General features: G+C 35.2%; 1 protein-coding gene across 6 annotated transcripts in view; it reads left to right on the forward strand.

The window, feature by feature from the left end:
* The window catches only part of ATP11B (ATPase phospholipid transporting 11B (putative)), a 125,734-nt gene that overhangs the window by 91,777 nt on the left and 21,183 nt on the right, over positions 1 to 12,774 (forward strand). For 5 of the 6 annotated variants that reach the window (XM_024124357.2, XM_028491523.2, XM_024124354.3 and 2 more), the window contains exons 26-27: positions 10,695 to 10,760; positions 11,303 to 11,406. In XM_024124357.2, the coding sequence (XP_023980125.1) occupies positions 10,695 to 10,760; positions 11,303 to 11,406 (170 nt within the window). Of the gene's footprint in view, positions 1 to 3,826; positions 3,958 to 10,694; positions 10,761 to 11,302; positions 11,407 to 12,774 lie in introns of those variants that run through there. The other variant, XR_003680393.2, reaches the window with a different exon arrangement.

Genomic DNA, 12,774 nt, shown 5'->3' on the forward strand with positions numbered 1-12,774 from the left:
GTGTAACATGAAGGTTACAGCACTTCCCCCAAGTAATAACTACCTTTTATTGAATTTTTTCTCTCTGCCAGGTATATTCCATGTATTAGCTTACTAAATTGTAATAACCCTGTATGAGGAAAATATTTTTTCATATTAGAAAATTAACCTCAGAAAGGTTAAGAAACTTGCCTCAGGTCACATAGTAAATAAACTACAAGAGTATAATTCAAACTCAGATCTGTATAACTTCAAAGCCTATGTGCTTAGCCAAGATCCTAAATTCCTTTGAGAAACAAGTATTAGCCTGGTACCCTTCTGTGCAGTATTGCCACTTGTGCAAAGACCATCAAACATATAGATATATGAGTGAGCATGCCCATTTCCACCTGAAATACTGGGCTAAAACTGGACAGAGTGAAGAGGGGAAAAGAGTAAGAAAGAAGGAAGATGTCATTGGATGAAAAGGAAGTTAAAGAGATGTCTCTTGTTGCTAGTTACTACTTTTTTTCTGATTTTAAAAGTAACATGTGCCCATTATGGTAAATTTGAAATACTCTATAGGAAAAATATACAAAGAAAATAAACCGCCTGTTCTTCTACCCAGGTGTAATTATTTCTGTCATTTTTACATATTTTCTTCCATTCTTTTTTTATTTTTTACTATTTTTCATTAACCTCATAACTTATCCCGTTATTTCTCAATGATAGGCTTATTATAATTATCCCCTTACTATAGTCTAAGTGATTTTTCATGTTATTAAAAATGCTTCAAAAATATTTTTTCTGGGCTTCCCTGGTGGCGCAGTGGTTGCGCGTCCGCCTGCCGATGCAGGGGAACCGGGTTCGTGCCCCGGTCTGGGAGGATCCCACATGCCGCGGAGCGGCTGGGCCCGTGAGCCATGGCCGCTGAGCCTGTGCATCCGGAGCCTGTGCCCCACAAACGGGAAAGGCCACAACAGAGGAGGCCCGCATACCACAAAAAAAAAAAAAAAATATTTTTTCACAGCTACATAATATTCATTACATGGCATAAATTATTTAAGAATACTTATAATTTAGGTTTGTTTCTAGTTTTTGGTGACTTTTAAAATTAAATCTTTGGGGACTTCCCTGGTGGTCCAGTGGCTAAGACTCCGTGCTCCCAATGCATGAGGCCCGGGTTCGATCCCTGGTCAGGGAACTAGATCACACGTGCCACAACTAAGAGTTCACATGCCGCAACTAAGACCCAGTACAGCCAAACAAACAAATAAATAAGTAATTTTTTTAAATTAAATCTTGAGCATGTTTTATACAAAAGAAGAGAATCTTAATGAAGTGTAAATTGTTGTTGGCCCTTTAGTACAAAAGTTTTTCTTCTTTTTACCACCTGTTATTGTTTTTTTTAACTCAAATTGTATGTCATTAACTTCCCCTTTTAGCCTACCAGTTCTACCACTCATATATACCACTGGAAATTAATCTACCACTCCCTGTAGAAACAGTGGAAAAGAAGCATACGTTGCAATCAGTCAAATTAGATTTACATCCTGGCACCTGAAGTTACCATTTGAGTGATTTGGGATCAGTTTTTTAACTTCTGTAAGGCTCACTTTCCTCGCTGCAAAATTAGGAACATGATTACTACCTTATAGGTTTGCTGTGAGGAATAAACAATATATTACATGTAGGGCATTAGGCATATTGGCTAGCATATAGTAGTACTCAATAAATCTTAGCAGTATTACTTGTTATTATTACTATCAAATCATTATATTGAAGACCCTGTCCTACCCAGTACCCCCTAATCTACTTCTCCCAGAAACTCTCCTCTTTAACGGTATAAGTTAAACTGTCCTTGCTGGCTCTCTCAGAACATGCAGTACTCATTTCTAGTTCCAAGCCATTACTATGTTTTCTCTCTAGAATGCTCTTGCCTCTTTTTCCCAAAGTCAGTCTTATGACTGTCTATTCTTCAAGATTGAGCCCACAGGTCCCTATCCTTTCACTCCATCTCCCTCTTACGCCTCCCTATACTGAAAGTCTTTTTCGACATGGGTTGATTGCTTTCTGTTTTCCAGTAATTATTCTTGTATGCCCAAGAAATCTGCAAACAGTGGAGGACCTAGAGTAGAAAATATTAGGGGGAAGTACTGGGAAGAGAAGTGGCTAGAGGTGACAATGAAGTCAGTGCAAACAAATGATCCTAAGAAAGGAGGAGAAAGAGTTGCAGTAGTTTGGGATCCATGAAGGGCAAGACAGTTCAGGGGAAGTTAGGATTCTACCCCCATCTTTTGTGATGGGCCTAGCACTATCATGAATATTCTAGGTATTAATTAATTTTCAACAATTTTTTTTTTGGCCATGCCATGTGGCTTGCAGGGTCTCAGTTCCCTGACCAGCGATTGAACCTGGGCCACAGCAGTGAAAGTGCCGAATCCTAACTACTAGACCACCAGGGAACTCCCTCAACAAATGTTTTTAAAGTATCCATTCATTCTTAACTTGTCTTTTACTTAGGAAAGAACTATTTATTCTTCATATATTCCCCTCAGATCTTTTTAATAGGTCTTTTCTCTTAGTAAAATATAAGAATCCTGGTAAGCTTTCTCTGAGATTTGGAAAGACTAGAAGAATGTATATGACATGTCTGAGTACCTGTTTGTGTGTGTGTCTATAAACTGCTTTCCTATGGACAGATCTTTACCTTCCAAGCACCATAAAAAAGATATTCCTTTACTGTCACTCCTTGATTGCCAGAGAACAAAAAATATATTAAGAGGATTGAACTACTGACTAATTTTTAATTTTTTCTTCTAAATATTAGAAGAGTTAAACTCATATAAAATTTGTCTAGCCTTATGCAGGCTTAAAATACTCAAAAGTATTTGGAATATAAGTATTAGTTAAAAACTGGGGCTTGTCTTCCAATACCTCAGTATCATCTTATCACAAACATTTGTCAAAAAGTCAGATTTGTAATTTGGTGAATATTTGTTTGGGTAATCTCCTTTTTTTTTTTTTTTTTATAAATTCATTTATTTATTTATTTATGTCTGTGTTGGGTCTTTGTTGCTGTGCTTGGGCTTTCTCTAGTTGTGGTGAGTGGGGGTACTCTTCGTTGCGGTGCGCAGCCTTCTCATTGAGGTGGCTTCTCGTTGTGGAGCACAGGCTCCAGGCGCGCAGGCTTTAGTAGTTGTGGCACACAGACTTAGTAGTTGTGGCTCGCCGGCTCTAGAGCACAGGCTCAGTAATTGTGGCACACAGGCTTAGTTACTCTGCGGCATGTGGGATCTTCCCGGACCAGGGCTCGAACCCATGTCCCCTGCATTGGCAGGCGGATTCTTAACCACTGCACCACCAGGGAAGTCCCTTCATTTTTATTTTTTTTTTTTCCAAAGTTGAAAATGAGCTTAACATAAAACTTCATACTATTTCTGTAATCCAACAAGATCAACTTTGTTTGACTTGGTGTTTCTTAACAGGCTTTGTAGAAGAGAACAATCATTTCTTTTTTATTAATTGAATTTTGACAAAAGGTAAAATTGTTATAATGTATTTTGTTAGAGATCTTAATGTAACTTTTTAAAAATGTTAACTCCTCCAAGAATAATAGAAAAAACTGACTTCCATGATACTAGTTTTTAAAAAACAGCTTAATTGAGGTATAGTTGGTATACAATAAGCTGCATATATTTAAAATTTATAATTTGATACTTTTTTACCATCTTAACATTTTTAAGAGTACAGTTCAATAGTGTTAAGTAAATTCATATTATTATGCAACAGATCTCCAGAACTTTTTCATCTTGCAAAGCTGAAACTCTGTGCCTATTAAAGAACTATCCATTTCCCTTCTTACCAGCTCCTGGAATTTACCGTTCTTTCTGCTTCTATGAATTTGACCACCTATGAAATCATTTTTTTTTTAGAAGCTAAATAATTGGGAGGTGAACACCAACGAAGAATGTTTATTAAGGTTACTATAAATTACAGGTACTAAAAGCAAATGACTATGTTTTTTAAAAAAGAAAAATTTATCTCCTTTATTTATCTCTACGGAGTAAGTGTTCTTATATTGGGACACTACTTGTTCTAACAGTGTTGCTGTTGTCCAGAATATTTTTGGAAATAGCTTATGTTGTCTTTCTGTGATCTCACAAAGAAACTTTCTCAGGGAAGAATATTTAAAGTCGTAGACAAAGAAAGATGGTTACTTAAGATTATACATAAGGAAAGTTTGAGAGGAACAATTTAGATTACAGGAGTTCACCTCCAGTTAAAGCAAACTTCCATAGAATGCAATGGCAAAGGCATCGCGGCTTGGGTAAGTGTATATTAGAAGAATTTTTTAAAAATTTATAGTGAAGGAAACAGAACAGAGGGAATTTTAGTCATGTGGTAAGAGTGGAAAACTAAGATGATGTAGGGAGAAAAATATTGGGAGAATAGTTTCAGAGGTAGCTGAGTTCCCATCCCAACATTCCATGACATTCTGCTTGTCTAGTGGTTACAACCGAAGGCTTCAGAAGAAAAAGAGAATAAAGAAAAAAAGAATCCTTTGTTAACTCAGGAACTTAAACACTAATACCTATTCCACTCATTCTCAGTGGTCTGATATGAAAATTACAATCTAGATAACTACTGTTTAAAATGAGATCCCGCCCAAACAAGGGTTTTTAAATTTTGTTTTGGTTTTATTTTACTGAAGTATACAGAAACTCAAAGAAAAATGTCAACCATTAATTTCTTTTTTTCTCTCTTTATGGAATTGTACCCAGTTTGGAAAACTGAACTAATTGAAATTCAAAAAAATGTGGGGTCAGAGAAAAAGGGAAAAACTATTAGAGTATTCTAATTCCAGTTAGACTTCTCCAGTAGAGAAGCTGGAATTGTCAGACCCTCGGCACCATTCTAAACTATATATTCACTATTCCACCACATTAAAAATCAAATGACAAAGGAACGAATAAGGATGAAAAAGTAATTCTTCACCTCTTATTCAAGCTTTCTAGGTCTGGACTGTTTGCCAGATTAGTTGGGGGGAAACAATCAGCCACACAGAATGGAGGAGTTGAAATTTCAGGTTGTAATTTGGAGAGAAAGAGAAAAATAAACCTTTTTGTAGTTTTTACTACTATTTTTTTTAATGTTAATGATTTCTCCCCTTACTTTCTATCTTTAATTAGTTTCTCTTTCACACTATACGTGTCATCAGCTGTTGAAACCTAGCCATCAAATGATAAGAGCTCTGTGTTCAGATAGAAATATACTATTTTATATTCGTATTCCACCAAGAATTCAGTATCCTTTACTTTCATTCAAATGATTTTAACCACCATAATTACCAATCAGGTCATTCAAGAGCACATATGCAATTTAATTCCTGTCAGTAGATACAGATGTCTTTTAATTAAAGTTTGTATGATTAAAATATCTTTGATTATGTTCATTACAGAATTTCCCTCTATGTTCATTTATTCATGAGACAAATATTTAAAGCACTAATAATATTCCAAGCAATTAATAGAAAATTACATCATATACAGAGAACAGAAAAATATACCTTGCTTCTTATGGTATCACCCAACAATTGGTCAATGTTTAAAACCAATAATAAAGAGATAGTTTGTACTGGAGAACTGAACAACTGATTAACTCTATAGAAGATAATTCTTTTATAGATCAGTGTGTAGTTAAGTTAGACCTGTTACAAAATTTGAAGAAGTTATATTTTTTACTATTTCTACTTTCTGGCCTCTTCTTCTCCCTTGAATGTTCTCCTGTGGGGCTTTCACCCCCAGCACTCCCATCAAAACCATGTTCTTATGGTCACCAGCCACCACTTCATTGCCAAATCTAAGAGCATGCCTCAGCCCTTTTGAACTCAACCATTGAGTACAATTTTTGAAGCCTTCCTGCCTGCCACATTATCTTCTCTCAGCCTCTGTAAGTTACTTTGTCTTCCTTACCAACTGTTCCTTTTCAGTCTTCACCTCCTACCCTCAGAATCAGGGCTTCTCAACCTCTGCACCAATGGCATTTTGAGCCAGATAGTTTTTTGCTGTGGAGGTTCACCTTATGAATTGTAGGATGTTTAGCAGCATGCCTACCCACTAGATACCAGTAGCACACAGGCATACACCCCTAACCACCCCCCCTTCAGTTATGACAACCAAAAATGTCTTCAGATCCAGCCACCTGTCCACCATGAGGCAAAATGCCCCCAACTTGAGAACTGCTGTTCTAACTGTCCTACGTGGAGCAGTGGCCTAGGACTCGGTGCTGTGCCATCTTTTCTTTATCTGTACACAGGGTGAATTCATCCTTCTCATGGTTGAAACACTGCTTATATGCTGAACTCCCAATTTTACATCTCTGCCAGTTGCTTATCAGATTCAAATAACTAACTACCTTCTCTACCTGTAAGTCTCATAAGAATCCCAAAGTTAATATTGCTAAACAATTTTTTTATGTCTTCTGCAAACCCATTTCCCTTCCAATTCTTCTTATATTTATTAATAAATGGAACTACCTTTTACCCATCTGCTCAGGCAGAAATCTAGGAATCATCCTTCATTTCACTTCTTCTCTCACAACCCATATGAAATCGCATTGGTACACCAATCAGATCATCACATCTCTTTCGGAGACCATAGTAACTGCCTTCTTCCTGCTCCTGCTTCTGTTCTTCCTACTGTCTATTCTCCATACAGTAGCCCAAGTGATCTTTTAAAAATGAAAAGATCTTGGACTACCTCTTGGACTGTATTTCCTTCCACCCTCCCTTTTATTCACTCTACTCCAGCCACACTGGTTTTCTTGCTCTTTCAGACCAGTTAGTTCCTGCCTTAGGACTTCTGCACTTGCTGTTTCTCTGCCTGGATGCTTTTCTCTCACGTGGTCATTTGACTGACGCCCTTATACATTCAGGTCTCCTGAAATGTCACTGGCTTGAGTAGGCCTTTCTAGCCCACTCCAGTAAAATCCCATCTCCCTCACCTTCCATCAGTTCCCGACCCCTTACTCTACACTTATTTTATTTTATTTATTTGTTTGTTTATTTATTTATTTTTGGCTGCGTCAGGTCTTCATTGCTGCGCACGGGCTTTCTCTAGTTGCAGCGAGCGAGGGCTACTCTTTGTTACAGTGCGCGGAGTTCTCTGTGGTGGCTTCTCTTGTTGCAGAGCACAGACTCTCTACCTCAAAGTATATATTTTTAGGTTTATTTATTTTTTGCCTCCTCCACTATGTGTAAGCTCCTTGAGGTCAGGAACTTTACCTTATTGCTGCTTTATTCCCCAAGGCCTGGAATGCTACTTGGCATAGAATAGATGCTCAATTACTATTTCTTGAGTGTACAAATGAATAATGAATGATCCTTTTTAATTTGGAATACACGGTTGGCCTTATTTAATTAGGTAACAAGTTAGAAGAAGTGATTCAAAAAAAAACATTTTGTTAGAAAGTGTTTTGAGCATCTGTCTCTTCTGAGCAGGGGCAGATCCAGGTTTAGTAGAGTAAGCCTTATTCGTTTTGGCAGGCCCTCTTTAAGGGAAAGAACTGTAAATACAAACACAAGTATATGTGAAAGTGATTATGAGTGACATAAATAGGTCCCCACTTAACCCAAGCCAATGTAATAAGCCCAACTCAACTTCTCTTTAGCCAGATCCCCAAAATCCCCTCTGCCACTCACTTCATCACCACCTAAAATAATTCAAGGGGAAATCAGAATGGAAAGAGTCTTAACTGATTGATGCAGTTGAAATACATAACTTGTGCTAATTTTATCCAAAAAGGAGAGAGAATGTGAATGTGTTTTCTACAGCTCCCTCTAGGACCTTGAATGCTAGAAGGAGCCCTAAATCTTCCTCTGCTTCTAAGGAAGATACCATGTAACTAGCCCCAGTCTGGGCCCAGTAAAACCATATGCTGAGGGATAGACATGTGTGGTTGTTACCACTTCCAGGCCCAGGTTCCCTGACTGTATAAATTGCCTATCTCCATATCCCTGAAAGAGGAGCTGGCTCTCTTAAGAGCTGAGTTTAGTGAGATCCAATGATTTTTCAGTATTTCCAGGTCATTTCTAGAGATGATAAAAGCAGGAAAAGTCAATATGACTTTTCCATTATTTTCCTCTTGACAAATAAACTCCCCAAAATGCCCTCAAATAAAGGAATATTAATGTTTCATTGTTGATTATAATAACCATTATTGATTTTTTTTTGCCTTTTAAGCTATTTATTTTTTTAACTGAAGTACAGTGAATTTACAGTGTTCTTAGTTTCAAGTGTACAGCATAGTGATTCAGTTATATATATAAATATTCTTTTTCAGATTTTCTTCCATTATATGTTATTACAAGATAGTGAGTATAGTTCCTTGTGCTATTAGGTCTTTGTTGTTTTTTACTATTTTATATTTAGTAGAGTGTATATTTTAATCCCAAACTTCTAATTTATCTTCTCCCACCCCCCCCTCCACTATCCCCTTTGGTAACCATAAGTTTGTTTTCTATGTCTGTGAATCTATTTCTCTTTTGTAAATAAGTTCATTTGTATCATTTTTTAGATTCCACATTTAAGCAATATCATATTTTATTTGTCTTTCTCTGACTTACTTCACTTAATATGATAAACTCTGGGTCCATCCATGTTGCTGCAAATGGCATGATTTCATTCTTTTTAATGGCTGACTGATATTCCATTATGTATATGTACCACATCTTCTTTGTCCATTCACCTGCCAATGGACATTTAGGTTGCTTCCATGTCTTGGCTATTGTAAATGGTGCTGCTGTGAACACTGGGGTCTGTATATCTTTTCAAATTAGAGTTTTCTCCAGATATATGCCCAGGATTGGGATTGCAGGATCATATGGCAACTCTTTTTAGCTTTTTAAGGAACCTCCATACTATTCTCCTAAATGGCTGCACTAATTTACATTCCCACCAACAGTGTAGGAGGGTTCCTTTTTCGCTACACCCTCTCCAGCATTTACTATTTGTAGACTTTTTAATAATGGCCATTCTGACCAGTGTGAGGGGATACCTCATTGTAGTTTCGATTTGCATTTCTCCTATAATTAGTTATATTGAGCATCTTTTCGTATGCCTGTTGGCCATCTGTATGTTTTCTTTAGAGAAATGTCTCTTATGTCTTCTGCCCATTTTTTGATTGGGTTGTTTCTTTTTTTGGTAATTAAGCTGCATGAACTGTTTGTATACTTTGGAATTTAATACCATGTCAGTAGCATCATTTGCAAATATTTTCTCCCAGTCCATAAGTTGTCTTGTCATTTTGTGGATAGTTTCCTTTGCTGTGCAAAAGCTTTTAAGCTTAGTTAGGTCCCATATGTTTATTTTTGTTTTTATTTCCATTGCTCTAGGAGACAGATCCAAAAAAATATTCCTGCATTTTATGTCAAAGAGTGATCTGCCTGTGTTTTCCTCTATAAGTTTTACATTTAGGTCTTTAACCCATTTTGAGTTTATTTTTGTATATGGTGTTAGAGAATGTTGTAATTTTATTCTTTTATGTGTAGCTGTCCAATTTTCCCAGCACCACTTATTGAAGAGACTGTCTTTTCTCCATTGTATATTATTGCCTCCTTTGTCATAGATTAATTGACCATAGGTGCATGGGTTTATTTCTGGGGTTTCTATCCTGTTGCATTGATCTATATGTCTGTTTTTGTGCCGGTACCATACTGTTTTGATTACATTAGCTTTATAGCATAGTCTGGAGTCAGGGAGTGTGATTCCTCCAGCTCCATCATCCTTTTTCAAGATTGTTTCGGCTATTCAGGGTCTTTTGTGTTTCCATACAAATTTTAAAAGTTTTTGTTGAGTATTTTATTTATACCAGGTAATATACTAAGTATTTTAAAATAAACAATAATTTTATAAGCACTGAGGTTGTGGTTTATCTTTAATTACTTAGATGAGTTTTATTGCCATTGGAACCCATATTTTTTTTCTTTTTCTTTATTTTTTTAAACAACCAATCTTTTAAATAATTTTTTTAAACCAATGGTAAAGATTATGACTACTTTGTAAACTAAATTAACATAAAGTTCTGGTTGTGCTCTTATTTATGGAAATTAAATCCTGACATTCTTTGGGGATTCTGCATTTTTAATAGGCCTTAGTAAGTTTTGACTATAAAGCCCAGGGCAATACTATCTAACTGGCATTAACTGCATTTTTACGTAAAATCTCTTGAATAGGTCCACTGGCCATTATCTTTCCTTTCAGGTGTTGGTTTTGTGCATAAATTTCTTTTTACCTGGTCTTTCTATGATGTGTCCAGAAATACAGTGGCAGGTGATCTGCTGTGACTTCTGGTTGGAGTGGTTTCAGAAAATAATTGTGATTGAACAGGGTTTTATTATCATTTTTACTTTGTGATAGGAGTAAAGCAGTCACTAACAGCTATATCATTATCACTAAAAACTGTGCCACATAATTCCAAACCCATCTTTGAGTTTCCAGTCTGATAATGTTATCTAAAGAATCATTTTACATAATAATAAACATGATAATGCTTTATGGTGTTCCTTCTCATTCTCCTTTAACTTTACTAATCTAGTTACAGATTTCAAATGTAACTGGCGTAAATGATGCAAATGATATTTAGTAAAGAATGTACACTAGTTACTCTTTGCGTCACTTCTGATTTAGCATCATTTTAACCCATAATGCAATACTGGTTTATTCGTTCTGTTTTAGATGTTTGGAAATTGGACATTTGGTACCTTGGTCTTCACAGTCATGGTTATTACAGTCACAGTAAAGGTATGGTACAGAAATTAGAAGCATGGATACATTTTGTGTCTGCATAATTCTTAGTTAATTTTCCTCATTTCTTTATTGATAGATTTTCCTTTTTCAGTCATGAATAATTTCATGGATGCCTAGTTTAATACTTCATTTTAATTTTTGTCAAAAGATTCATTATGAATTCATTTTTTAAATTCATTATTTTGGAAAGCCTCAGCTGATTTTTATGGTCAGATAAAGGTTAAGCCCTCAATACTCATCTCCGAATTTCTGCTTCTCTCTATGTAATGCAAGACAACACAAGCTGGTTTAGGCCATGGAGTTCTGAATAAAATACTCATGAAAGTTTAATACTGCTTCCTCAGAGAAGAAAAATACTATAAACTTGAAATTGTTGAATTTCATACTAGGATCATTTCATTAATATTTATCTTCTGAGGGACTTTGCCATAGCAACCTTAGTCACTTATAATTAATACATTTTATTCTTGAGTTTTAGCTGAGAAGTTAAAGATTTATTAATTTACATTGAGGGTTTTTTAATTTATTTTTTTTAGATGGCTTTGGAAACTCATTTTTGGACCTGGATCAATCATCTTGTTACCTGGGGATCTATTTTATTCTATTTTGTATTTTCTTTGTTTTATGGAGGGATTCTCTGGTGAGTGACTATATTTTATTTTAATTATATTGATTCAACTCTAATAAGTAGTTACTATGATAGATTTTATTATGAACAAATTCTACTTGGAATAGTTTTGAGACCCTATCCTGATAAGAAATTTAGTTTTTTCAGTTGATCTTACTGATATGGAAGAAAAAAGAAACTAACAATTACTGAATACCTACTATATTCTAGTGTTTTACCTAAGATATTACATTGATTCATCACGATAATCTTGTTACCCCGTTTTTTTTCTATTTGGAAACTGAGCTCCAAGATCACAGCGGTTAAAAGTAGCAAAGCTAGGATTTACTTGAAAATTAATGTTCTTTACACTAATCATATTACCTCTAAATTATTATTAATGTATATAATTTTAAAAGTCACACAAAATCATTAAATTTTCATGAATGAGTTAACTTCTCTCTCAAAAGTAGTGTGCTGCGTATTCATTGGTGAAATCAGATATTCAGCTATTCTGATTAAAAATTAATGCTTTTCCTAAGATTCTTTGGTAAGCGATGGACAGCTGAAGTCTCTCAATTGGAGAATGTATATTACATTGCCTACTGTGCCTGTGATCCCTGTATCAGGCAAAATATTACAAAAGGCAGAGAAAAAACTTGTATTGGCTAAACATTAACTTTCATTTAGGATTATAAAAAGATACTCTAATGAATATCGTTTGTTTGTTTTTAATCCTCTTTATTTCTGCATCTCCTGTATTTCCCCTCATTCTTTTTAAGTGATATATACACAAACCCAAAAAGCATATCTTGACAATACCTACTACTATGTAGAACTAATATATGTGAGTACATTTATTTTAAAATACATGTGTAGAGAAGATCCTCTAAGTAGAGCTTTTCAACCTAAAATTTGGGTAATCAAGCTTGTAGTTGCTTAGTAGAAAATATTTTATTACATACTTTTTCTTGCTTTTTTGGTCTCTTAAGTCTGTATTATTCACTACATAATTCTTTTGAATTATCCTAACACTAAGATAGAATAAGTCAATTACTTGCCACTTTCCTAATTATAAAAACTATGGTTGTCATTCAAATGAATTAAATTGGATTTTATTATTATTTTTTTAATTTATTTTTTAATTTTTTTTATTTTTTTGCTTACCCTTCCCCCTCCCCATGTCCTCAAGTCCATGCTCTAGTAGATCTGTGTTTTATTCCTGTCCTACCACTAATCTCTTCATGACATTTTTTTTTCTTAGATTCCATATATATGTGTTAGCATACGGTATTTGTTTTTCTCCTTCTGACTTACTTCACTCTGTATGACAGACTCCAGGTCCATCCACCTCACTACAAATAACTCAATTTCATTTCTTTTTAAGGCTGAGTAATATTC

Source organism: Physeter macrocephalus, chromosome 1 (assembly GCF_002837175.3).
Source record: "Physeter macrocephalus isolate SW-GA chromosome 1, ASM283717v5, whole genome shotgun sequence".
Lineage (NCBI taxonomy): Eukaryota > Metazoa > Chordata > Mammalia > Artiodactyla > Physeteridae > Physeter > Physeter macrocephalus.